This window comes from Macaca nemestrina, chromosome 12 (assembly GCF_043159975.1).
Source record: "Macaca nemestrina isolate mMacNem1 chromosome 12, mMacNem.hap1, whole genome shotgun sequence".
Lineage (NCBI taxonomy): Eukaryota > Metazoa > Chordata > Mammalia > Primates > Cercopithecidae > Macaca > Macaca nemestrina.
Window position 1 is genome coordinate 5,685,774 of NC_092136.1, and position 27,101 is coordinate 5,712,874.

Genomic DNA, 27,101 nt, shown 5'->3' on the forward strand with positions numbered 1-27,101 from the left:
GTCCCATAAGCACATGAGAAAGGTGCTCAGCATCCTTAGTCTTTAAGAAAATACAAATTAAAAATACAGTCAGATCATAGTATATACCCACTAACATGGCGGTAATAGTAATCATAATCAGACAATACCAAATGTCGGCAAGAACAGAGACACTGGAACCCGCATACACAGCTGGTAGGAATGTAAAATGGTATAACCTCTCTGGAAAAGCTTGGTAGTTTCTTAAATAAATAAACTAACTTATTATCATATGACCCAGCAATTCCACTTCTAAGAATCTACCCAAGAAAAATGAAAATGCATGTTTTCACGGAAGGACTTGAACAATGAATATTCATAGCAGCCTCATGGGTCACAACAGCCAAAAAGCAGAGGCACTCTGAATATCCAGTAGATGAATGGATACACTAAATGGGTATATCCATACGGCCGGTCATTGTTTGACGATAAAAAGGGCTGAAACACTGATACATGCCACCACACGGGCGAACCTCAAAAGCATCAGGTGAAGTAAAAGAACTCGGATGCAAGGGGCTGGATACAGATGTTCCTCCACTTATGACGGGAATCCACAAAAATCCATGGGGAACTGAAAATATTGCAAATTGAAAATGCTTTCAAGACACCTGACCTCCTGGGCCTCATAGCTTAGCCTAGCCTACCCTACACATGCTCAGAACACTTACTGAGCACACTCATCTAACACAGAACCTATTTAAGACAGTGTTGAATTTCTCACGTCATTTACTGAATACTATACTGAGCGTGAACACAGCATGGCGGTTTCTACTGAATGCGTATCAGCCTTTGCACCATTGTAAAGTCAAAAAATCATCATGTCAAAACCACTGGGAGTTAGGGACAGTCTATATTTATATGAAGTTTCCAGAAAAGGTGAATTTATAGGGACAGAAAGCTGATTGGTGACTGCTTGGGCCTGAGGGTAGGAGCAGAGATTAACTGCAGACCAGCACCCAGCAGTAGGGACGGGTGGGGTTGGGTGGCCCAGCCCCATGTTTACTAACATCATCGAATCTAAATAGTATGCTTACAACGAGTGCATTCTATGGCATGACAATTACACCTGGATAAAGCTGCACAACAGAATAGCTCATTGGCAGCTGAGGGCCGGGGAGATCGTGAGCTGTGGCTTCAGTGGAGAAGGCCAGAAGTGAGGGAGCGAAGTAATTCATATCCCGGGGTAACAAAGAACTGGCCCCAGTCTGCCCACCCACACGAGAGGCTGCTTCCCCACTCCGCTTTTCCTGCAAGCAAAGAAGTTTCCAGACCAAATAAGGCTGCAGCTTTTGCTATGCTCCCAGCAGTGACCGCAATTCCTTTTAAGTGCCAGGGTTATAACGTGGGCCTAAAACCTCCCAAAGCAGTGCGGTGCCCATCAGCCCACTCCGGGATCCCTCTGGGCAGCTCCAAAGAAACCAAGGTAAACAGAGCAGGCCTGCCCAAGGCCCGCCTTTGGCCCACTCAGCACAGGGCGGGGGCGAGCTGTGTTGGGTGCAAGGAAGCCAGGCAGAGCTGCACCGGGGGACCCGCGACCTCCACCAGCAGCCAACCGGCGGGCTCGTGGGGCCTGGGCGCTCTCACCTCTGTCTCTGGTAGGAAAGGCCATTTGCTGCACCCCTTCTACGGGCGGCACGTGCGTCTCGTTCCTCTCCACTGCTGCTTTGCCAGATGACGAGGACGGCAGCACATTTATTAGGCGCCAGGCGCCGTGCCCAAGGCCTTGTGTGTTTGATCATTTCATCTTCACAGCTGCCCTGAGACAGGTCGTTACTTCCCCATTTTACAGAGGAGGAAACTGAGGCCCCAAGGCATGCAGCACATCCCAAGTAAACTCAGGAGCAAAGCCCAAGGCAGGCAGGGGCTCCCGCCTGTGCCCACTGCCCTGCCTGGCACCCCCAGAAAGGAGCACACGGCAGGGCTGCCTCAGGGGAGCTGCACAGGTGGAGGTGGGCAGTTCCCCTTGGAAGGGAGTCCTCCTCTGGGTGGTTCCGGCCCGGCTGGGCTACAGCCTGCAGCTACCGTCAGCAAGACCGTACTCCGCTGGCCAGGGAGACGTTTGGCTCGGGATATTTTTTTCTTTTTTTGGGTTACCCTGTCCAGGCCAAACTGTAGGGTACTTTTCAAACAACCAGCTACAAATATTTTCCTAACAAGGTCTCTCTGGGATGAAAAATGGAAACTTTTTGTTTTGCAACCTTGGGTTCTGGCATTTGAACAATGCATCACCAAGGGCTGTGGTGGTCAGCGGTGGAGGGGAGAAGGCTCTATGTGGGGGGCTGGGGGGCATAGCCAGGGAGACCACGAACCCGGACCCAGGCCCTGCAAAGGCGTGATGCTGCACACCTCATTCCTTCCACTTCTCAGCACAGCTGGCGCGGCAGCAACTGTTTCCGTCCCACCTCACAGATGACAAACAGGCTCAGTGAGGGGAGGCAACTTGCTGAGGCCACACCTCAGGGGATGGTGGTGCTGGCTGGCGTTCAGACTCAGGTCCCTCCAATTCCAGAGGCTTCCACCCCGCACCCACCCCACCCACCACTGGCGCTGGCTGCCTTCCTCTACTTCAAGCTCCTCCTGGTGGGACGGTCCACAGAACACCTGGATAAAGGTACAGGCCTTCTCTAACGAGTGGGGCAACACTAATTCCGCACTGCCTCCATGCTGGGAGGGTATACCCGATAAGATATACAGATGTGGGCATGACTGGGTCAGCAAAGATTCTTTGGCAGCAAGTGACAAAAACCCAAGGCAGATTTCTTCAGCTAAAAAAGAGAATTTACTAGTTCAGGACACCAGGAAGAATGGGGTGGAGGTCAGGCACGGCTACATCTAGGTGGTCTAACACTGTCACCAGGTCACTCTTCCACCCCCATTTTTGGATCTGTTTCTCTTTGGCCTCCTTCTTACCTGCAGACAGGCAACCTAGGAGGCAGGGAATGCGGCTGTCGGCTGTCTCCCACAGAAAGAGCCAACATCTTTCGGCATCCGTGTCAACCCCGGGGCAGGAGTCTGATCAGCTGTTTGGATTCTGGGAAGTCAGGGAGCTTAAGCAGGCACCCCCACCCCCACCCCCGCCCCCACAGGAAGAACACCTGTCCCGGTGTGCTGTGTCAACCGAGATGCTTCCAATGATGCCCTCATCCCCCATAAGCATCATTACACGCACGCCTCCCACAGCCACGGGTCCTCTAGGAGCGTGAGAACTGCAGCCTCCTGTGCGCGGTGCTCAGCCTGCCTGCAGGAGCGGCACTCTACGCTTCCGGAAGCAACCAGATGAACTCTACCACACTTGATACGAAATGCAGTAGAGTCCTGGTCCCCTTCCCAAACAATTCAGTCCAAAAGCCACTTGACGGGAGCAGGCAAGGCAGGCGTCCAGGACGGGGGGAGGAGGAGGGGCCCTAGTGGCCCAGGGTGGGGCATCAGTCCGGGTAGGAGGGGAGAGTGGCCCAGGACCAGCAAGAACAGGGCAGTCGAAGCATGCAGGCCTGGCTTGAGGACACACTAGCCGAATGCACTGCATAAGTGGCCTCTGGGGGACAGTCACCCTAGGTGCAGGTCGGGGAAGCTCAACCTCACTCAGAACCATCGGGGACATAAAAGGACATGAATGGGATTTACAGAAAGAGGAGCCTGCACTGGAAGAATCTGCCGCAGGGAGGTCAGAGGGAGACGGGGCTTGAGAGACGCGGCAGGGAGGGCACAGCAGCCGAGCAAAACAGGCAAAGGGTGCGCCCCTTAGACCCGCAGCAGACACACTGGGACAACATTTTCATTTAATGTTTGAATAATTTATATCCCTCTGAAACAAAACCCTGAGGCTAAGGTACATCGTCTGAGGTTCTCTTAAATAGAAGAGTTGGTACAGGGCACCGGGGAAGGCCGGGAGGCTCTGGATCCGTAAGTGCTGATGGTGCTGAGGCTGTGGGACAGCCGGCTCACCTGGTCTCCATGGCGAGGCGCAGCAAGGAGGGGCTGGCACAGGCCAGGCGCCCTTATAAGCCAGAGAGGTGCACAGGCCAGAAACAGGTGACCCCCAGACTCACAGGAGCCCTGTGGTGAGGGGGCGGGGACGCTGCAATCACCAGGAACGGCGGACGGAAGGAAAGTGGCCCCAGCCTCTGGCTGCACGGGGACGTGGGGACGTGCAAGCCAAACGCTGCTCCCTGCTCCCCGCCTGAGCGCCATTCGCAGAGTCTTATTTCCTGTTTCCTCTCAGCACCCTCATCCTAATGGGCTGAGCTGGCAAGTACCAGACACTGGAGGAGTGACTTCAATAGTTTGAGGCCCTGGATATTCTCCAAGGGACTGGAACCTTCCCCAGGATCCAGATGCTGGGATGTGGGTTCTGATGGGGAGTGAGGGGAAGGGATGGGGAGTGAGGGGAAGGGATGGGGAGTGAGGGGAAGGGATGGGGAGTGAGGGGAAGGGATGGGGAGTGAGGGGAAGGGACGGGGAGTGAGGGGAAGGGACGTGCATTTCCTGAGCCCCACCTGCACGAGCACTGCTGTCCCCCAGGTGCTTTTCTCCACATTTTGACATTGGAAAAGCTCATCCCAGGGTCCAAAAACCCAAGCTTCCCCCACAGGCCCCTCCGCTCCTCCTCCCTGGTGTAGGTAGAGCATGGTCTGGTGGCGCCCTGGGCTGGCATGGAGAGAGCTCCACAGGGCCTGCGAGGATGTGTCCGGTCACGTCCCCCTCTCCTTCCTCCGGCTGGTCCTCTGGTTGCTGAGCTCGCTCAGCTTCTTATCCAGCCTCCTCTGCAGCTGGGCCCTCTTGGCTGGGTCCAGGGATCTATCCTTGGTCCCGCTGCCGGCATAGAGGATCCCTTCCCGGCTGATTCTCTGCCGGGCATGGGCGCGAGCCCTCTCACCACAGCCATGGATCTGGGGAGGACACAAGCATCAGTGCTGAGCTCACCGGGACAAGGAGACAGACCCTGCAGCTCTGCCCATCAAAGAGGTGGGGGGCCACAGGCTCCCCAACAGAGAAGACCACTCCTCCTGCCATGTCAATCCTTCACCCTGCAGGCTGCTTGGTGGGAGGGCAGCAGGGTGGTCTGTACCCTGGTGTGGCGGGAGCTCCCGAGTGTGCACACAGGAAATGGCACCACCCTGACTGACCACACAGTCCCTGCAGCCACTTCCCGCTGCCTCCCAGCCTCCGCCTACCTAATCCACACTGCAGCCAAGACCAGTGACATCACAGCCCTGCTGACACCCTCCAGGGTACCCCACTGCCTTCAGATCAGGCCTGACGCCTCCAGGCAGCTTGCCAGGCCTTGCCCAGCCGCGACTCCAGCCATCCTGCCTTACACGCTACTCCCAACTCCCTGACTGTGCCTGAGGCCTTATGCATTTATGCATGTTATAAGAGTGGATAGCCTGCTTGCCTACCCGCCATTGGCCCTGTTCTCCCCAGCCCAGATCCTACCTTCTGGACCACAGGTCTCAGCCCCAGTGTCACTTCCTCCAGGAAGCCCACCCTGACTGCTACATCTGGGTGGGTGTCCCTGCTGCCATCTTGGCCCTGGGTTTCCTTCTTTGGAGCACTCAATACCTGGTACTGTATACTGGTCACTTACTGAGATCCCCCACCAGGCCCAGCATCCTCCAGGGTAGACAAGGCTGGTTCAGACCTCAGCTTCCCACAGGAGCCCACACCTGGTCCCGGGGGTTCTCATCGACCCAGGCTCAGAATGAACGACACAGCAGCCAGGCCATGGCCAGCTCAGACCACAGGCTGGAGGCTTTGCCTCCCACCTCCCCTATGCCAAACAGACCAGATTAGACCACTGGCAGAACCCAGGGACACTGGGACAAAATTCCCTCTGCCGAGAATTCCCAATAACGTGGCTGCAGCTCAGCAAATAAGGCATTTTGTTTGCTTATGCCCTGATGTGCTCAAAACAGACCATGAGTCAGTGTCTGATTTCTGTTTCCGAAGGTATCTGGAGCTCGTTAATGAGCTAATTGTTCCAACTGGAACAAGTCTGCCCAGGGTCTGCTTCCTGGAGACGCACCCCACCACCCCTCCCCACTGTCTGAATCCAGGAGCGGAGGCTGACATACCTCGGGCAGGTGGTGGCTGAGGCAGTAGCGGCGGCTGCAGAGCTGGCAGAACTGGCCCAGGGCTGTGACGCTGGCTGTGCACTTGGCAAAGCCACAGGTGTTATCAGCCTTAATGGCAGCAGAAACCAGGGCCTCAAAGTCCTCCTCTGTGGGCAGATCTATGGCCGGATGTCCTGAAGAAGACCCATGTCACTCAGGCAAACGGAAAGACAACAATGCCACACCTGGCCCCTCGTTTAAGGTTTCAAAAGCAATTCACGGCTGCGCACAGTGGCTCACACCTGTAACCCCAGCATTTTGGGAGGCCGAGGTAGGAGGACTGCTTGAGGCCAGGAGTTCAAAACCAGCCTGGGCAACATAGAGACATAGTGAGACCCCGTCTCTATTAATTCCAAAAAAAAATTAAAAAGCAGCTCACGTGTCTTCCCTCTGCCACCCTGTGGGTGCCTGGGGGCAAGGGTGGCACCAGTCCTGTCCTCCGGCACAAAGCGCGGTATACAGTAGCTGCTCAGGAAGGGTTTGGAGTGAATTCCTCTGGAGCCCCAGGCTCTGGGAGGCCCCTTTCAAAGCCATGCATGTGCTAGTGGAGCTTCGCTTCAGGAATTCAATGAATCAATGCGAGCTGGAACTCCTGCATGGTCGTGCTGAGGAAAATGGCGGCAGCAGGAGTTCCCCAAGACCGACCAGGTCTACAAGGTCGGCCAGCGTATGCCTGGTCAACTCCCAGTGCATGCCTGGCCAGTTCCTGTGGGGTGGGCACAATGCAGGATGCGGCAAACGGAGCAGTGCCCACCCAGGGACTCCGCACGGCCAATGGGCAAGAATGGTTTTACGCTCAGCCAGCTCCTGTGGTTCTGAGCATTTTGCCCAGGACGACTTCCAGGCAAAGTGCACCCCGTCACTGTGCAAGACTCCCACCCTCCAGGACCACCGTGGCATGGGAGCCCGTGACTGCTCCGTTCCCAAGGGGCTCCAGGGAGCCGTCCACGTCTGCTCTTCCAGGCCCCGCCCGCTGCCGTAAACATGCTCTGAGCGCTGCCTACTTGCCGAGTCCCACACAGGCTCCGGGACAAGAAGGTGCCTGTGACCTGATCGCCGACCTAGGGGAGCCCAGACGGAGCTGGGAGTGGCATGACTGAAAATAAAGCTAAAATGACACAAGCATGGTGCCACCCGGAGGAAGCCCTTCCTTCTGTTGATGGTGGCAGGCGGGTTCCAAGTGGGGCCAGCACCCCAGTGAGGGGACACTGCCCCATGTTCTTGTTAGTTGACTTACCTTTGGTTTCTTTTTTCTTTTTCTTGTCTGGAAGTTTCTGCTGCCCTGAGGCCTGCTGCTCCTTGCTGGCGGGCTGCCCCTGCGCACTCCTGACCCTCTGCAGTCTCAGATCAGGCTGGTCTGGGCCACACTGCTCTCTGGGAGGCTGCTCCGTCCGCGCAGGGCTGGGGGGCACTGGCTGGAGAGGGGCTGGGCCACCGGTCCCTGCTGGGGGTCCCGGGGCTGCTGGGGGTCGCGGGGCCGGCGGGGCCCTCTTGCTCACGGTGATGAACCTCCCCTTCCCTTCCCCGGAACTGTCGTGCCTCAGCCCGAGCTCCTCGGCTATCTGGTGCACCCGCAGCCTGTCGTGGGAATTGAGGGAAGGCGGAAACTCCAACTGCGTCTTATCACTGGCCATGAACTCTGCGATCATGGCCCGGAAGTGGTCCACGCCGTCTTGGCTCTCCACTCCCTCCAGGCTGCCTCTGTTGAGGCTGGGCTGAGATGGGGCTTCAGCAGCCAGAGACTTTCCAGCCGGCTTCTTCCGGCCTTGTCTGGCAGCTGCTGCAGACTCCCGGCCTCCCTCCTGCCGCTGGCTTCCAGTCCTGGTGGATGTAGCAGGGCCCTGGGGCTTTGTGGCAGCATGGCTGGGACCCTGGGAGCTCTCATGGGAATAGTTTTCTGGGACAATATCATCAAGATACTCAAAAGCTGTGCGTACTTCCCCATGCTGTGTGAAATACTCCACCAGGGTCTTCAAAAATGCATGGTTGTTGACAGTACGGGAGTCACAGATGACCGCCACATGGCGCCGGGCGCGGGTGACAGCCACGTTGATCCTCCGGTCCTCAGCAAGAAAACCAACTTCACCTACAAAAGGCCAGAGGGGAGTGAAAAGCAGGTTTCAGACTAAGAAACAGAGTCAGGCTCCTATGCTCTTATCAGTAACCACCACCAAAAGTGTGGTCCCCTGCACGTGGCCCACCATCTACACAGCTGCCCAGCCACGCATGGCACCGTGATACCACATCTCCCCTGGCATCTGGCTGCCACAGCTGACTGAGTGGGGCTCTGGGGAACCCGACTGGGTTCTGTCGCTCCTTTCCTTCCATCTAAGCCCAGCCTCAGGGACTGTCTGGGGTGTGGCTGCAGGTGGCACCCGGGAGAAAGCACAAGAAACCTTCCAGCACCTTCCCCGCTTTCCCCCATGGCTTCTAGGCAGGCCTCATCTGCTTTCTGCCTTCTGAGAACGTCTCACAAAGCCCATTCACTAAACCTGCTTCTGGGAACAACTCTCGTCCCGAATGGAAAGCCCACAAACCACAGCAGCACAGAACCACAGCCACGACCACTACGCCCCGCGGCTCTGTGCACAGAGGCTAAAGGCCAGCTCTGGGCTGGAGGGGCTCCACCTCCTCAGCAGGGTGAACCGGTCATTCCCAGTCCACCCAGCGCCCCCAGCTGCCACCCCAGCCACCTGCTCCCTGACAGCACACTCACGCCTCTGAGCCTCCGCAGACTCTCTTGCCTATGCTTTGCCTGATGTGAGCTTACTGAGGACAGAAGCTGCACCGTGAGTACACTGGCAGAAACCAGTGTGGCACCCAGCAGACACCTAATACGCCCCTGAATTAATAAATTCACTTCTGTGCTGTCCCCAAAGGACTCTGGCGAGGGCTCCATACCTTTCCTGTTGGACCTGACGAAGGACAGTATCACGGCCTCCTTCTCTCGGCCTTGGAAGCCATCGACGGACTTGATTTCAAGCTCAGGGTGCCTGTGCGCGAGGCTCTGTCTGAGCAGGTCCACCTGAAACAGCAGCCAGGCTGTGGCTTCCTCACCCCCATGCCAGCTCGGCAAGACCCTGCCCTTCAGCTCAGCAGAGGGACTCGTGCCGCCCAACAGCCAGGACCTGGGGAGGGGAGCCTGCAGGAGCCCCACGGGGAAAAGCTGCCCGTCCGCCCTCCTCACGGGCACGCATGACGCCAACACGACACCCTGCCCCTGGCGCTTCATCATTTCTTTCGGCTCATGACAGCCGCCAGCCTCAGACAGCGCTGTGTGTGATGCCCGCACACCAGGAAGGGGTGATGGCCACTTCCACACACCCTCCCCACACTCCCGCAGGTGCGTTTTTCCTGCCGGATGAGACGCGCATGGGAACACGGCCTGAGCCAGACCGACAAGGCTCGAGGCTGAGGCCCCTGAGGGAGACGCCAGGAAAGGACAGGGTGTTCTGCAGGGCTGCCTGTGGAACGGCTGTGTCGGCCCGAGGCTGCTGCGGTCACCCGGCAAGTCTGGCCAGAGCACAAGCCAGTGCAGAAGGCTGGGGCGCTGGGCAGGGTGGGGCGCTGGGCAGGGCAGGGCGGCTGGGGCGCTGGGCAGGGCGGGGCGGCTGGGGCGCTGGGCAGGGCGGGGCGGGGCAGGGTGGGGCGGGGCGGGCAGACGAACACGCAGAACGGCCCCTGACGACATCATGTGGGTCCTGGATCCAGTCACAATAAGGTCGGCCCTACCCCTGAACCTTTCAGCCACCACAGCCAGCCAATCACCCTTTTCCTTTCAGCCTCTAGGTTGTGTGAGCCCCAGCTGCTCTGCAGAGGGACAAAAGGAGCCCCTCGCACCTGGAGGTTGTATGGCGAGACCACAGCAACGTCACGGGCTGGAACACCAGCGTCCATCAGAGCCTGGATGTGCAAACTGACGAGGCGGACTTCGCCTGGAGGGAAAGAAAAAACGGTCGAGGCAGCACAGGGTCGCCCCAAGCAGGCATCCATCACCAACACATGTTTCGGGCACGTTTCTGTCTATCATGGCCAGCTGATTCTCCACTGTGCCTCAGGTGGCTTCCTGGGAGCTAAACATCTGTGTCCCAGGGCCCCAGGACCAGCCATGCCCAGCTAACTTGATTTCACATCAGCAATGAAGGCCTTCTGACTCCTATGGCCATGCATCCTGTTCAACGTGGAACTGGGGAGATGCTGGTGTCAGCTGAGCAATGCCAGTTCCCATGGCCAGACGAGCCAGGCAGAGCTGGGCCACCATTCAGGAGAAGGCCATGAAATGCTGCCAGGCCCATCTCACCCAGTAGCGGGCTGCTCACCCTGGAGAACACAAAGCTGCTCAGCCTCCTGGAGTGTGGGGCTCTAAACCTTCCACCGCCATCAGCAACTGCTCTCAGCTCCTCCCGGAATTAGGCAATTAAAATGCCTTTAATTTTTAAAGAGCTCGAGGAATGTTTAAACAAAAAAGCTGGCCGTCTGCAAGCAAGCTCACCAGGGTTCCCTTTCGACTGTTCGTCCTCTTCCTCCAGCTCAAACAGCCCGCAGCCGGCGGTGTCCACCAGGAGCAGGGGCACACCCGTCTCTTCTGTGGCAGCCACGCCTGGGAGGTCCCTGGCACACAGGTAGAGAGGGAGCACATCAGGGGGGCCACAGCGCAGCACTGAGGCCCCACCCAACAGAACCGACCCCTCCCACAAGGACAAGGCTTAGGCGGGGGAGGACAATGAGCACATCAGGACATCAGATGGGAGCCAGTGGGCCTGACCCAGCTCTCCAGGGCAAGGCCACCTTCTCTTCCAAAAAGCTAGCCTCAGAGTCGACTTTCACGCAGAAAGCTTCACTTTAGCTTGCTGTGTAGAAACAGGTGACGCAGAGGATTAGCCAGGGCAAAAGGATGGGGCGGGGGGTGGGGCCGAGCTACTCACCTCAGCAGGTGCCCCGCCACAGAAGGGTGGGCCGTGAGCTGCCCGTGGTACATGGTGTCAGAGGCCCAGCGCATGATGGCCTGGTGCATGCGGTACTGCACCGTCAGCGTCCGCACCGCCCTCGCGCCATACTCCTCGGCCAGGCGCTCCATCAGGCTGAGCGACAGTCCAGCCAGCGCGGCCCTGCGCCCAGGAGGGAGAAACGGGGAAGGCAGGCCTGAGCCCGAGTCCAGGTCTGAACCACGGCAAGTGAGGAGGACAGGCCCCAAACCTCAGGACCCAACTCTCCCCTGGGTTCCAACCCAGAAGTTACCAAGGGGCGGGGTTGGCTGAATCATGGCCCAAAGGCACCTACATCCAATCGCCAAGGCCTGGGAATGTTCCCTTATAGGACAACAGGGACGCTGCAGCTGAGCTGAAGTTAAGGATCCTGGGATGGGGAGGCAACCCTGGATGACCCCGGTGATAACCCAAGGGTCTTAGAAGAGGGGCATAGGAGGGTCAGAGTCAGAGAAGGCCACTGAGGGGAGAGATTTGAGGACGCAACACTGCTGGCTTCATAGAGGAAAGGGCGACAAGTCAGGCAGTGGCCTCTAGGAGCTGGAAAAGACCAGGAGATGGGTTTTCCCCTGGACCCTCCAGAAGAAGCAACCCCACCCGCACCTCGATTTTAACCCGGGGAGACTGATGGTGGACATCTGACCCCCAGATTGATGTTTCTGGAGGTCAGAAAATCTGTTGTCAGCCACTAAGCTTGTGGTCATTTGTCACAGCCACAGTAGGGAACGAACACACTCCAGCATGCTCCCGCTGTCGGCAGTCCACTCCCAGCAGGGACAGCTGCAGCGGCTGAGCGCTGCCCAGGCGCCAGGCACTGCTGGGTGCGCCAGATGGGGATTCACTCCCTTCCTCCTTGTAACAACCTCATGAGGTGGCTGCTGTTATGACTCCCCCTGTTACACGTAAGAAGGGTGAGACAGAGAGGGAGGCCGCCAACCCACAGCTGCCCCACTAGTGAGCTGCAGAGCCAGGACCTGCCCGGGCCGCCTGGTGCCAGAGCCCACCCTCTGTACCACTACAGCCCACCAACCCCACCAAAACCCTGGGGCAGTGCCACCCCCACTTCAGAGACCTTCCCGCTGGAAACTTACAAGACCTCTGTGATTAACCCATTTTTAATTCCAACAAAGTGAGAACAGCACACGATCATCAGTACCGACCGCAAATCCAAAACCCCCAGTACAACGCCACCCAACGTGCTCCCCCAAACCATCCCACTCTCTCCAGGGAACGCCACCCAACGTCTCCCCCAAACCATCCTACTCTCTCCAGGGAACGCCACCCAACGTCTCCCCAAAACCATCTTACTCTCACCAGGGAACGTCACCCAACGTCTCCCCAAAACCATCTTACTCTCACCAGGGAACGTCACCCAACGTCTCCCCAAAACCATCTTACTCTCACCAGGGAACGTCACCCAACGTCTCCCCCAAAACCATCTTACTCTCACCAGGGAACGCCACCCAACGTCTCCCCAAAACCATCCCACTCTCTCCAGGGAACGCCACCCAACGTCTCCCCAAAACCATCCCACTCTCTCCAGGGAACGCCACCCAACGTATTCCCCAAAACCATCTTAGTCTCTCCAGGGAACGTCACCCAACGTCTCCCCCAAAACCATCTTACTCTCTCCAGGGAACGTCACCCAACGTCTCCCCCAAAACCATCTTACTCTCTCCAGGGAACGTCACCCAACGTCTCCCTAAAGCCATCCCACTCTCTCCAGGGAACGTCACCCAACGTCTCCCCAAAACCATCCCACTCTCACCAGGGAACGCCACCCAACGTCTCCCCCAAAACCATCTTACTCTCTCCAGGGAACGTCACCCAACGTCTCCCCAAAACCATCTTACTCTCTCCAGGGAACGCCACCCAACGTCTCCCCCAAAACCATCTTACTCTCTCCAGGGAACGCCACCCAACGTCTCCCCAAAACCATCTTACTCTCTCCAGGGAACGTCACCCAACGTCTCCCCAAAACCATCCCACTCTCACCAGGGAACGCCACCCAACGTCTTCCCCCAAAACCATCTTACTCTCTCCAGGGAACGCCACCCAACGTCTCCCCCAAAACCATCTTACTCTCTCCAGGGAACGTCACCCAATGTCTCCCCAAAACCATCTTACTCTCTCCAGGGAACGCCACCCAACGTATTCCCCCAAAACCATCTTACTCTCTCCAGGCACACAACGGGGTCCCTGCCCAAGGGCATAGTTCCAAACTTCCTCCACCCAAAGGCTTTCCCCAGGACGAAGACCTCCTTTAAGGACATCTCGAGAACCTCTCCTTGGAAGAAGCCACTGAATAAGCGTCCTCCCACGCCTGTCCTCCCTGCTCCTAGGGAGGTTCTGATGGCAGTGGCTGTTGCCATCATGCCGGCGCAGCAGGGAACCCTGGCTGTGGCTGCACACTCCATGGAGCCAGTGGGAGCCCCGCCCCTTCTGAGTTGGAGAGGTCACTGCAGCCCAGACAGCCCAGACCCAGGCCTCCTGCTCCAGGAGGGCGGGGCTACAGCCGCCCAAACTGCAGCAGCTGTGGATCTGAGCCTTCCCATGCTCTTAGGGGAGCCGGGAACAGGCAGAATCTGCCCTCCCGGGTGCAGCTGCAGCTGCCAGACCTGTGGCTGCAGACCTGGGCTTCCTGCTCCACGAAGCAGGCAGGAGCCGGGAACAAGTGGGAGCCCGGCCTCTTCTGAGGTGGTGGGGCGGGAGCTCCTGGGTGCAGCTGTAGCTGCCCTCCCACTCTGCAGCCCGTACTCTCAGGTGCCCCAGGAAGGACAACCCCCCACCATCCTTGAAGGCTCACGGGTGTCTGCTTCCACTGCCTGGCCTCTCTCGGCTTCCAGCACCCACTCCGACCTCAGAGTGGGATTGTGGCCAAGTCCCGGGGCCATGAGTGGCAGCAGGAGGCAGACAAGAGTCCTGGGTGGAAGAGGACGGTGGAAGGCCAGGGAGGGCCTGGGGGCTGAGCTGCCAGTCCTGTGGACCAGAGTGAGAACTCATGGTGCCTCTTCCAGGCCCGCCCATGGCCACCCGAGGACCAATTGGCATGTACTTCCTTCCCTCTGAGGTCCATAAAAGCCCTAGGCTCAGTCAGAGAAGGCGAGAGGACGGCCAGAGGACAGAGAGGGCAGAGAGACAACAACAGGGCACAGAGGAGCAGAGACCTGCAGAGATGTCGGAATGACGTGCCTGCAGACAAGAGCCGCCCTCTCCAGGGCTTCCTCTCTGCTGACAGCTGAACACTGGACAGGATGACCTGCCTAGAGAGAGGAGCGGGCAGCTCTGAGCTGTTCTAACACTAAATAAAACTCTTCTTCACCCTTCCCTTATCTGCATACCTCATTCTTCCTGGATGCAGGACAGTAACTAGGGCAAAGGTGCTGCGGCCACAGAGGTTTCCAGCCAGAAAAATCGACACCCGGAGATCCTGTAACATTTCCACTCTAGATCCCCACGTGTCTCCCGTCAGGACAATCTTTCAGAGCACCCTTGCCCAGCACTCCCCTTTCTTCCACCGTCTTTATTTCCAACATCTTCCTCCCAAAGCTCACTCTCAAGCAGTATTTTTGACACCTCTCTCTACATATCCACCAACTCCTGCGCCGCCCACTCCCCTTTGATGAGATTCTACTCGACAGGCTTTCTTGCACATCTTTTTCTGGTGCTCAGAAAACAGTGAAAGTTCTGAGTTCATTGCTTCTACACACCCACAGTGAAATAGAGAAGTGCTTCAAAAGGCAACAGAAATCAGAAGAAACCAATCTTCCCCCAGTGGAAGTAAGGGCCAGGATGCAGGAGTCTTGAAGCGTTTCGTTCCTCAGGGACAACTTTCTGAACAGGGACTTGTCCAAAGATAGCCCAGCAGAGGGTTCATGTGGAGGGAGGGCACGCCCACCACACCCAGGCGGGAGTGGCCCAGGCAGAGGGGCCAGCAAGGCCTGTGTGGCTGGAGCAGTGAGCGCAGGGTAGTACAGGGAGGGGTGAGAGGGGGCCAGGGGTGGGCAGCACTTTCTCCACCAGGACAGCCTGGGCCAGGCCACCGCATCAGGGCTCAGGTGTCTCTGCAGGGCAGAATCGTGGTTTGCTGCGTCTCTGCCCTGGATGCCCTCCATCCAGGGATGTGTCTACAGATTGAAGACTAAAGAACCTAAGAACCCACATCCATCCAGAGGCCAGTTAGCCCAGCCCACTGCTCTCACGGCACTCTACCATCAAACTTGCCTGGTTCGTGAGGGGCTATTCAATTCAACAAGCAGGGATGAGGCCGGGCGCGGTGGCTCAAGCCTGTAATCCCAGCACTTTGGGAGGCCGAGACGGGCGGATCACGAGGTCAGGAGATCGAGACCATCCTGGTTAACACGGTGAAACCCCGTCTCTACTAAAAAATACAAAAAACTAGCCATCCGAGGTGGCGGACGCCTGTAGTCCCAGCTACTCGGGAGGTGGAGGCAGGAGAATGGCGTGAACCCGGGAGGCGGAGCTTGCAGTGAGCTGAGATCCGGCCACTGCACTCCAGCCTGGGTGACAGCGCGAGACTCCGTCTCAAAAAAAAAAAAAAAAAAAAAAAAAAAACCAAGCAGGGATGGAGCACCAGAAACGTGCCAGGCCCTGTGTCCAGTTCTGAGGCTACAAAGATGAAGGTGATGCGACCCCACCCTCAGGGAGCACATGACCTCACAGATCTGACGTCCAGATGAATGAATGCTGTAAGACGGGGTAGGAGCGGTGCCGAGAAACACGCCGAGGCGGCACCGCAGGGGCTCCTGGTGAGCCTGGGGCTTCTGGCTGAGCCTGGAAGGACTGCATCAAGGGGTGGCGAGCAGGGGCAGAGAAAGGCACGTGCGGCAAAGGGGTCTTACTTGTGAGAGACTACGGTGGGGGGCAGTTGCTTGTGATCGCCCGCCAGGATGCACTTTCTGGCCTTCAGCAGGGGGATCCAGCAGCTCGCCTCAAGGGCCTGGGCACACTCATCAATGACCACCACGTCGAAGTGGCTCTCGGGCAGCAACTTCAGGGGGCCGTCGGCAGACGCACCTGGTGGAAACAGGGAGCCGGGAGTCTCCAGGGGCACGGCTGCTTCCCAACAGCTGCAGCCACACCAGAGGAGACACCACCAAGCCGGGGTTTCATCGAGGCTTGTATTACAACTGTGTGGGATACATTTGTATCTTGTAATAAAAACTTGGCCAAGACATTTTAGAACTCATGGTTCCAGCTCACCTGTGTTTTAAGCAGTGGGTCCTCTGGCCACAGGCCCTTCTGACCTTCAATCGGCAAAATTAATCACCCTTCGGGGCTGCGACCCCGAGCCCAAGGGACGCTGTCTGAGTTCTAAATATTGTAACTCAATTATTTTCTAAATGTAGAACCTAATTCTCCTCTAAGGTGACTTTCTTGGACATACAGAACAATCAACTGCTGGCCGCTCACCCAGAGAAAAGCCTCCACGCATTTGGCAACACAAATCCACTGTGGCAGCTTTTCCTTCCTGGGACGTGGAGCGGCAGAGTGCAGAGTTCAGTCGGTGAGCAGGACTCGGGCCCACGCCATCTCCAGCAAACAGCGTGGGGCCCTAGGCGAGCCTCCCACCCCCAAGCCTGTTTCCTCATCCACAAACACGGACAACGGCTGCATGTCATGCGACTGCACCACAAAGGACAACATATATAAAGTGCCCGGCACAAGAAGGCAGGTTTCCACAAATGTGATCGATGTTAGTTCCCACCCTTTCTGTCTTCCATCTGAGTGAATTATGCTAATGATATGTACATAATGCCATGATGAAGACAGACACTGAGAAATTTCTCAAGATGGACTCTCCAGAGATGGCTAGCAAAAGCACCCACAGGGGAGACAGAACTTGACTGGGCTTTGGATAATTGAGAGACATGTTTAGGTCACAGACATGACTTCACAGTCCAGAGAGAAACCAGACTTCGTGACGGAGAAGCACTTCCAGGAATTCACTCTAGCTCCCCAACAACCAGGAGGGAACAGAAAGGCCACACAGGCCACAAGCTGACCTTGTGGGGTTCTGGGGGTGCCTCCTGATTTCCAGCAAGTGCTGTCCTTGAAGCCAGAGAAGGATGTCAGCAAAGAGATTCTCACAAGCTCTGAGAATTCTCTCCTCCACGAAAGCAACACGACATCGGCAAATGGTCAGAATCAACTTTCTCAGAACTCTGGAAACTCGCCAAAGGCTTGCAGCAATCAGGGAAACGTTCATTCCAGAAAAGCGTTTGAATCCCCGTCAGCACGGGAGCTCCGTGACACTGAAACCCGCCCTATTCCCAGCCATCCCTCCCCATCCTATGGCAGCCTTGAAACCCTCAGCCTGAAGTCAGGGTGAAAATCAGCACTTGGCAGCCCCGGGGGTGCAGAACAGGGTTGGCATTCTTGCAAATCCCCAGTCCTGAAACTGTGCTTATCTTATCTGTCTGGGAATCTGGTAGACCACACTCAAAAGACTTTATCTGAGCTCATGTGATGCAAACAGCCTTTTCCCTGGTGGTGTCTGTCAAAAACAACCAGAGGTAGCTGTTGAACATCATAGTTTTCTAAGAAAGGAAATAATGGTTGGAGCAAATGATAGGATAACCAAACAAAGTTTTAAGCTGGGGAATGAGATATCCTCAGGGGGCTTTGAAAAGCTCCAACATATTCCTGGGAATCTAGAAGACCACACACATGCACAGGGCTCACGAAAGACCTCAGGAGGCCCTCAGCTCTCACCTGTGGCTCAGCTCAAGGCACTGCACAAACAGGAAGTGAAAGCTGAGAGTCACGAACAGCCTGGCTCTGTGGTGGGGGTATGCTCAAGCACACACACAGAGCCACTCAGCAAAGACTGGGGCATTTATGGCTCCAGGAGTTCAGGGGGATTTCTGTCTAATCACTAGCTGGCCACTAAGCTATATTAGATTTTAGTGGCCACAAAAGACAAAAAATACAAATTTTACAGAATTAGTCCAGAAAAGCCGCTAAACAAACAACAAGTGGCAATAACAATAAACCCTGCAGTGGGAAGAGAACCTGACTTCCAGAGTTGCCACACTCTATTAGTTAAATGATTCATTTTCAACAAGAAACTACAAGGCACGTTGAGAGTCATCAAAATATGGCCAATATACAGGGGAAAAAAGGCAATCAACAGATACTTGAGGCCAGGAGTGGTGGCTTATGCCTGTAATCCCAGCACTTTGGGAGGCAGAGGTTGGTGGATCACCTGAGTCAGGAGTCTGAGACCTGCCTGGCCAACATGGTGACCCCATCTCTACTAAAAATACAAAACTTAGCCAGGCGTGGTAGCAGACGCCTGTAATCCCAGCTACTCGGGAGGCTAAGACAGGAGAATCACTTGAACTCCGGAGATGGAGGTTGCAGCAGGCTGAGATCACACTATGGCACTCCAGCCTGAGCAACAGAGTGAGACTCCATCTCCAAAAAATTAAATAAATAAATACACCGGATACTTGAGAAAGCCCAGATGCTGATCTTACTAGACAAAGACTTGAAATATCAGCGATTCTAAGTATGTTCAAACAGCAAAAGGGAACCAAGTCTAAAGAAATAAAGTATGAGAATACTGTCTCACCAAATAAGAGAACATCAATAAAGAGACAGGAATAATTTTTTAAGAAGTACCACACAGAGGCTGGCATGGTGGCTCATGCCTGTAATCCCAGCACTTTGGGAGGCTGAGGTGGGCAGATCATGAGGTCAAGAGATAGAGACCATCGTGGCCAACATGGTGAAACCCCGTCTCACTAAAAATACAACAATTAGCTGGGCGTGGTGGCACACGCCTGTAGACCCAGCTACTCAGGAGGCTGAGGCAAGAGAATTGTTTGAACCTGGGAGGCAGAGGTTGCAGTGGGCTGAGATCACGCCACTGCACTCCAGTCTGGTGACAGAGCAAGTCTCCATCCTAAAAAAAAAAAAAAAAAAAAAAGTACCACACAGAAATTCTGGAGTTGAAAAGTATAACTGAAATTCACTAGAAGGATTCAACAGGACAGAACGATCAGCAAACATGAAGAGAGATCCATTGAGAAGATCCAGCCTGAAGATCAGAAAAAAAAAAAAAAAATGGAGGAAAATGAATAGAGCTTCAGACACCTGTGGGGCACTATCAAGTGAATCAACGGATTCATAATGGGAGTTCTAGACGGAGTGGACAGTAGAATAAGGGCAGAAAGAATACCTGAAAAAATAATGGCTGAAAACTCCCCAAATTTGATGAAAAACATGAATCTAAACATCCAAGAAGCTCCACAAACTCCACGTAATTTACTCACAGAGATCCACACCTAACACATCATAATCACACCCTCAAAAGACAAAAGACAACACTTGAAAGCAGCAATAGAGTAGCAACCCGTCACATATAAGGAGCCCTCAATGAGAGCAATAGCTGCTTTCCCATCAGAGACTGTGCAGGCAGTGGAATGACACGTTCAAAGGGCTGAAAAAAAACTGTCAACCAAGAATTCTATACCCAGCAAGACTATCCTTCAAAAATGAAGGAGAAACTAAGACATGTCCAGATAAAGATGAGCTTAGAGAATCTGCCACAGCAAACCTGCCCTTCAAGAAACACCAAAGCGAGTCCCTTGGAGATAGTAACTCAAATCTACATGAAGAAATAAAGGCAACTATACATGGGTAAATATAAAAGACCCCATAAATGTATTTTCTGCTTGTGACTCTTTTTCTCCTGTCTGATTTAAAATACAACTGGATAAAGCAATAACTATAAAGCCAATTAGAACCTAGCCAGGTGTGGTGGCTCACTCCTGTAATCCCAGCACTTTGGGAGGCCAAGGCGGGCAGATCATTTGAGGTCAGAAGTTCGAGACCAGCCTGGCCAACATGGTGAAATCCTGTCTCTACAAAAAAATACAAAAAAAAAAATTAGCTGGGCATGATGGCATGTGCCTGCAATTCCAGCTTCTCAGGAGGCTGAGGCACAAGAATCACCTGAAACCGGGAGGCAGAGGCTGCAGTGAACCAAGATTGTACCACTGCTCTCCAGCCTGGGTAACAGAGTGAGACGCTGTCTCAAAAAAAAAAAAAGAACCTGGACTCTGTTCTTTAGAGCAGTCCACCAGTTGAGAGGTTGTTGCAAACAGACTCTAAGGCAGGGATATGCAATCTTTTGGCTTCCCAGGGCCATATTAAAAGAATTGTCTTGGGCTACACATAAAATATGCTAACATTAACAATAGCTGATGAGCTTTAAAAAAAAAAAATCACACACACACAAATCTCATAATGTTTTAAGAAAGTTTACAAATTTGTGTTGGGCCACATTCAAAGTATCCTGGGCTGCATGCGGCCTGCAGGCCTTCGGTTGGACAAGCTTGCTTTAAGGTATGCCCCAGGATCCTGGCCACTGGTATTCACATCTTGCATATAATCCCTTCCCCTCGAGTATGGGTGGGGCCTGAGACTTGCTTCTAATCCACAGAATAGGGCAAAAGTGATGAGATGTGGCATCCTCAATAACATTACATTAAGACGATAACCCACTGTGCTAGGAGACTGTGTCTCTTGCTGGCTTTTAGGAAGCAAGCAGCCACATTGGCAAGGCCTACGGGGCAGGCAGCTAGGAGCGGCCTCCAGCCAACACCCAGCAAGAACCCACAGGGAACTGAATGCTGCCAACAACCACATGAGCCTGAAGGCAGATCCTTTCCAGGCAAGTTTCAGATGAGACTGCAGCCCCCACTGACACCTGGATCGCAGCCTCATGAGAGTCTGAGCAGAGCACCACGTTCAGCCGGGCCTGGGCTCTTCGCCCAGAAAAACTGTAGAATAATAAACGTGGGATGTTTTCAGCTGCTACCTTTGTGGTACTATTATCACACAGGAACAACCCAGAGGCCTCACAAACACATTCCTAAACCCCAAAAGGGCAGCTGACAAGATTCCCACAACAGTTACAAGGCGCGCGGCTCTGTAACAGGAGTGCTGTCTCCCAGCTACGAGACAGTGTGTGTCCTCCACCTCCGCCCTGGATGGAGCAGCAGGGACTGCATTTACTCTCCCATCTCAAATGACACCCCCTGCCCCCGCCAGCTATTTAACATTTTTTTAAATAACCGAAACCACACCCTTCAGGACACTAGACAACAGGTAACAAAGACAAGTAACCCCTGACTAACGACAGACAAAGGAGGTGAGCCCTGGAGTTGCCCCCGTTTTCTGCCTTGAGTTTCCAGGAGAGAGTGCAGAGAAGGGGCAGCCAGGTGGAGCCTAGAAGGCTCCCTGAGTTGAGGAGACAAGGCTGAGAATCTGTGGAGACCAGCGCAGACAGAGTTTCCAGGACGAAATGCCAAAGAGACTTCTACACAGAGAGAAAAAACCCTAGCGATCTGCAGACAGGCTCCCTCGGGTATTGTGATTAGCACATGCTTACAAGAAAACTACTCCAAGCCTGGGAAAAATACCATCCCAAACAATGAGAGAAAAGTGCCCAGTGTTCACACGAGGCTGGGAATAGCACCTAATCCCATGAGTCAGACTCGAAAATCTCATGACGCAGGGTGTACTGGGGAGAAAACTCAAAGGGTCTCACCTAGGTACAGGGGAATATTAACCCTGGACTAAGCACTGATCCAGACCCTAACACATCTCAAAAGTTAAAACTCAAAAGGTTAAACTGTTTACAAGCAAATTTACTGCTTCCTAAAACCAAACGCAAGAATATTATAGGAGACTAGGCGTGGTGGCTCACACCAATGCCAGCACTTTGGGAGGCCGAGGCAGGCAGATCACTTGAGGTCAGGAGTTTGAGACCAGCCTGGCTAACATGGTGAAACCTCACCTCTACTAAAAATACAAAAATTAGCCAAGCATGGTAGTGCGCGCCTGTAGTCAGAGCTACTCTAGAGACTGAGTTAAGAGAATAACTTGAATCCAGGAGGCGGAGGTGGCAGTGAGCCAAGATTGCACCACTGCACTCCAGCCTGGGTGACAGAGCAAGACACTCTTTCTCAAAAAAAAAAAAAAAAATCTTAGCAATACAAAAATATTCAATACTCACCATGCAACAACATAAAATCCCCAATGTCCGGTATCCAAACAAACATTAGCAGGCCGGCAAAAAGGTAGGAAAACACAACCACTCGAGGGGAACAGTTCATTGAAAGAGACCAAAAATGACACAGGCGATAGAAATAATAGTCTAGAACATTCAAAAGAGTTGTTATAGTTGTATTCCAAATGTTAAAAAATTAAGTAAAAACGTCAAAGATATAAAAAGACTCAAATCTTATTTCTGGATGTCAGATGAAAGTTACACTGGATGGGACAGATGTTAGATTAGGCATGTAAGAAGGAAACGAGTGAACTCAGAAACACAGCAATAAGCAGGTATAAAGGTTCAGCTGTGCAAGATAAATTCTACAGATCCGCTGCACAACACGATGCCTGTAGTTAACAATATCATATTGTATACTTAAACATTTAAGAGGGTAGATCTCATGTTGTGTTCTCACCACAATTTTAAAAAACATGAGGCCGGGCCAGTGGCTCACGCCTGTAATCCCACTACTCTAGGAGGCCGAGGCAGGCGGATCATGAGGTCAGGAGTTTGAGACCAGCCTGGCCAACATGGTGAAACCCCGTCTCTACTAAAAATACAAAAATTAGCCAGGTGAGGTGGTGGGCGCCTGTAATCCCAGCTACTCGGGAGGCTGAGGCAGGAGAATGGCTTGAACCTGGGAGGCGGAGGTTGCAGTGGGCGGAGATAGCACCACTGCACTCCAGCCTGGGTAACAGAGTGAGACTCTGCCTCAAAAAAAAAAAAAAAAACAAAAAACCAACCAGCCATGGAGCAAACAGCACCAGGGCAAATTGTAGTCAAATTGCTTAAAACCAGTGATAAAGAAAGCATCATTTTCTTTTTTTTTTTTGAGACGGAGTCTGGCTCTGTCATCCAGGCTGGAGTGCAGTGGTGCAATCTGAGCTCACTGCAATCTCCGCCTCCAGGTTCAAGCGATTCTCCTGCCTCAGCATCTGGGATTACAGGCACCCGCCACCACACCTGGTTAATTTTTTTTAAACTTTTAGTAGAGACAGGGTTTCACCATGTGGGCCAGGCTGGTCTTGGACTCCTGACCTCAGGTGATCCACCCACCTTAGCCTCCCAAAGTGCTGAGATTACAGGCGTGAGCCACCGCACCCAGCCGAAAAAATCTTAAATGCCGACAGAAGAAAAAAGACACATTATATACAAAGGCACAAAGATAAGGATGACAGATTTCTCTTCAGAAATACTCAGGCAGATGACAGCGGACGACATTTTAAAATATTGCAAGGAAAAGTGTTAATCTAGAATTCTCACCCAGCAAAAATATCTTTCAAAACTGCAGGTGAAATCAAGCTATTTTCAGACATATAAAAGCTGTTAGACTTCATCACTGGCTGACCCACACTACAAGAAATGATCACGGACGCCTTTCAGGTGGAAGGAAAATGATACCATATGGAAATACACCACCTACACCAAAAGAAAACAAAGTACCAAAAGTGGTAACTACATGGACAAATACACAAGATACTTTTCTTATTATTTAAATCTCTTTAAAGATAACTCACCATTAAAACAAGTATTGTAAGGTTTAGAATATACGTATAAGAAAAATAAATGACAAAAGCATAAATGCTAAGAGGAGAGAAATGTTAGCTTGCAATCATAAAGCTCTATACTCTATGTGAAGCGGCGTATGAATAGACTATGATGATTTAAAGACACATACTGTAAGGCCTAAAGTAACCACTGAAAGAATCGAATAAAGATATATAGCTAACAAGCCAACAAAAACAAAAATAGGCCAGGCATGACGGTTCATGCCTATAATCCTAGCACCAAGGTGGCCAAGGTGGGAGGAGCCCCTGAGTCCAGGAGTCCGAGACTAGCCTAGGCAACATAGCAAGAACTTGTTGCTACAAATCATCTTTTAAAAATAAATAAATAAATAAAAATAAAATCCTAAGAAATCTTTAATCATGGGGCATAGTGAGAACTTATGTGGAAAAAAAAAAAAAAGAAATGTTCAATTAATTAATGAAAAGAAAGCGGAAGAGGAGGAAAATGTAACAAAGAACAAACAGCAGACACTGTCAACTGGGTAACAGAGCAAGGCCCAGTCATATATTACCTACAGAGAAAGCAGATCAACAACTGAAAGATGTCTAGAAATTTCCCAACTATTTGGAAACTATACAACATTTCTAAAAAACCAAAAGGCAAATGAAATAGCATTTTGAAATGAATGCAATATAACATATCAGAATTTGTGGGATGCCACAAAAGCAGTACTTGGGGAGACATTTATGGAGCTAAATGCTTGTATCAGAAAAAAAGAAAGGTCTCAAATCAATGATCTCAGCTTCCACATTAGGAAGCAAGAAAAAGAACAAGGCCAAGAAAACAGAAAACAATAAAGATTAATGTGGGAATAAATGAAACAGAAAAACAACAGAGAAAAAGCAAAAGCTGGTTCTTTGGGAAGATCAATTGAAACCTCCAGCCAGGCCGGACGGGGTGGGTCACGCCTAAAATCCCAGCACTTTAGGAGGCTGAGGCAGGGGAATCCCTTGAGCCCAGGAGTCTGAGACCAGCCTGGGCAACATAGTGAGACCCTGTCTCTTTTTCAGTTTTGCTTTGTTTTTTTGGTTTTGGGGTTTTTATTTTTTTGAGGTGGAGTCTCACTCTCCGCCCAGGCTGGAGTGCAGTGGCACGATCTTGGTTCACGGCAACCTCCACCTCTAGGATTCAAGCGATTCTCCTACCTCAGCCTCCAGAGTAGCTGGAATTACAGGTGCATACCACAACTCCTGGCTAATTTTTGTATTTTTAGTAGAGACGGGGTTTTGCCACGTTGGCCAGGCAGGTCTCAAACTCCTGACCTCAGGTGATCCGCCCACGTTGGCATCCCGAAGTGCTGGGATTACAGGTGTGAGCCACTGCACCTGGCACAGACCTTCTCTCTTAAAATACATATATATGTATATAAAATATAAATTAAAAAAAAAAAAAAAGTCCTCCAGCCGGAAGAGCAGGAAAAAAAAGAACACACAAACCAGTATCAGGAATAATACAGGTTATATCACGACAGATTCTGCAGATAGTAAAAGAATAAGGGCATATTAGGAACCACTTCATGCCTCTAAATTCAACAATTTAGATGAAATGGACAAACTTCTTGAAAGCTACCAGCTCATGGAAGAAGAGAACCTGAACAGCCCTTTATCTGTTGAAGAAGTTGAATTTGTAGTTCAAAACCTCTCTATGAAGAAAATTCCAGATACGAAGGGCTTCACTAGTGAACTCTACCCAACTTTTAAAGAAATACCAATTCTAAACAAACTCTTCCGGAAAACGGAAGAGGGAACACACCCCAACTCCTTTTCCGAGGCCACACGGGCAGGATGGAGACGCCCCCTCACCTGTGTTTGTTGCAAGGACCACGTTTGCCGAAGTGAGGCTCTCGAGTATAGCTGCTTCTTCCCTCCCCTTCAGTTCTTTTCTTAACAGCTTAACTTCATTTCGAAAATTACTTTTTTCTCTCTTATCCTGGGTCTTTTTGTTTTTCACCTATAAAGAAAAACAAAGAAGATACACGTATTTCAATCCAACTTTGTACTTCTTCAACTCTATTTATGAAGTGCTTCTATTTACATCATTTGGTCTAGTTCAATAAGCTCCTTAAAAAACACTCAGAAACCTTCCTTGAAAAAGACGCAGATACACACACACAACTAAGCACCTTACATCCTTACTTGCCTTGAAGTCACAGGAAGGGAAATTTTAAGTCCTGGAAAGAGACCACGTTTTTAACTCCGAGGAGACCAGAAATTGGAGCAGCCCTGCCCTGCACAAAGGCATTTGATCCTGGGGAAGAAACAGTGCCTGCCCACCTCAGGATTTGGGTTGTAGGAGCTTACGAATGGAAGAGCTTCACATATTATTCCTTTTTTTTTTTTTTTTGAGACGGAGTCTCGCTCTGTCACCCAAGCTGGAGTGCAGTGGCCGGATCTCAGCTCACTGCAAGCTCCGCCTCCCGGGTTCACGCCATTCTCCTGCTTCAGCCTCCTGAGTAGCTGGGACTACAGGTGCCCGCCACCTCGCCCGGGTAGTTTTTTGTATTTTTTAGTAGAGATGGGGTTTCACCGTGTTAGCCAGGATGGTCTTGATCTCCTGACCTCGTGATCCGCCCATCTCGGCCTCCCAAAGTGCTGGGATTACAGGCTTAAGCCACTGCGCCCAGCCCTTCACATATTATTCTACATTTTTCAAGAGATTAAAAAAATTTTTCAACCCATAATCAAAACCTCACTTTAATATCTCGAAAAGATGGAACTGGCTGGACGTGGTGGCTCATGCCTGTAATCCCAGCATTTTGGGAGGCTGAGGCAGGCAGATCACGAGGTCAGGAGATCGAGACCATCCTGGTTAACATAGTGACACCCCGTACTAAAAATACAAAAAATTAGCCAGGCGTGGTGGCGTGTGCCTGTAGTCCCAGCTACTCGGGAGGCTGAGGCAGGAGAATTGCTTGAACTCAGGAGGCAGAAGTTGCAGTGAGCCAAGATCATGCCACTGCACTCCAGCCTGGGTGACAGAGCAAGATTCTGTCTTTAAAAAAAAAAATGTAACCTTTCGTTATTTGTGATTTCTACTTTGGGGGACGGAGTTTTAGCAGGGGTGATAGAAGGTGTTTTACTGTGCATAATTTACAGAGAAAGAAAATCCCCAAAAGCACCAATTTCATCAGGAAATGAAATCACCTACATTCGTGATGAGCAAACAACATCACACATATTCCTCCGCCACCTCAAACCTGCGTGACATGCATCTATCCTTCCTCCACCTCCCAGTAGGTGGCCCATCCCCACCCAGGCCCACAGGCCCATAGCAAACACTGGCTCCCAGGACCCTCCCTGCTGCCGCCACTCCTCTGAGGGTAGGACA

General features: G+C 52.6%; 1 protein-coding gene across 1 annotated transcript in view; it reads right to left on the reverse strand.

Annotated features, from left to right (window-relative positions):
• Positions 1-3,773: 3,773 nt before the first annotated feature.
• LOC105469824 (immunoglobulin mu DNA binding protein 2) overlaps positions 3,774-27,101 on the reverse strand; it is a 36,771-nt gene continuing 13,443 nt past the window's right edge. The window contains exons 7-15 of the mRNA XM_071074131.1: positions 25,577-25,724; positions 15,979-16,153; positions 11,057-11,239; positions 10,624-10,742; positions 9,972-10,066; positions 9,033-9,156; positions 7,369-8,217; positions 6,093-6,265; positions 3,774-4,907 (exon numbers count right to left, since the gene is read on the reverse strand). Coding sequence (XP_070930232.1) covers positions 4,710-4,907; positions 6,093-6,265; positions 7,369-8,217; positions 9,033-9,156; positions 9,972-10,066; positions 10,624-10,742; positions 11,057-11,239; positions 15,979-16,153; positions 25,577-25,724 — 2,064 coding nt within the window. The 3' untranslated portion in view covers positions 3,774-4,709. The remainder of the gene's footprint in view (positions 4,908-6,092; positions 6,266-7,368; positions 8,218-9,032; positions 9,157-9,971; positions 10,067-10,623; positions 10,743-11,056; positions 11,240-15,978; positions 16,154-25,576; positions 25,725-27,101) is intronic.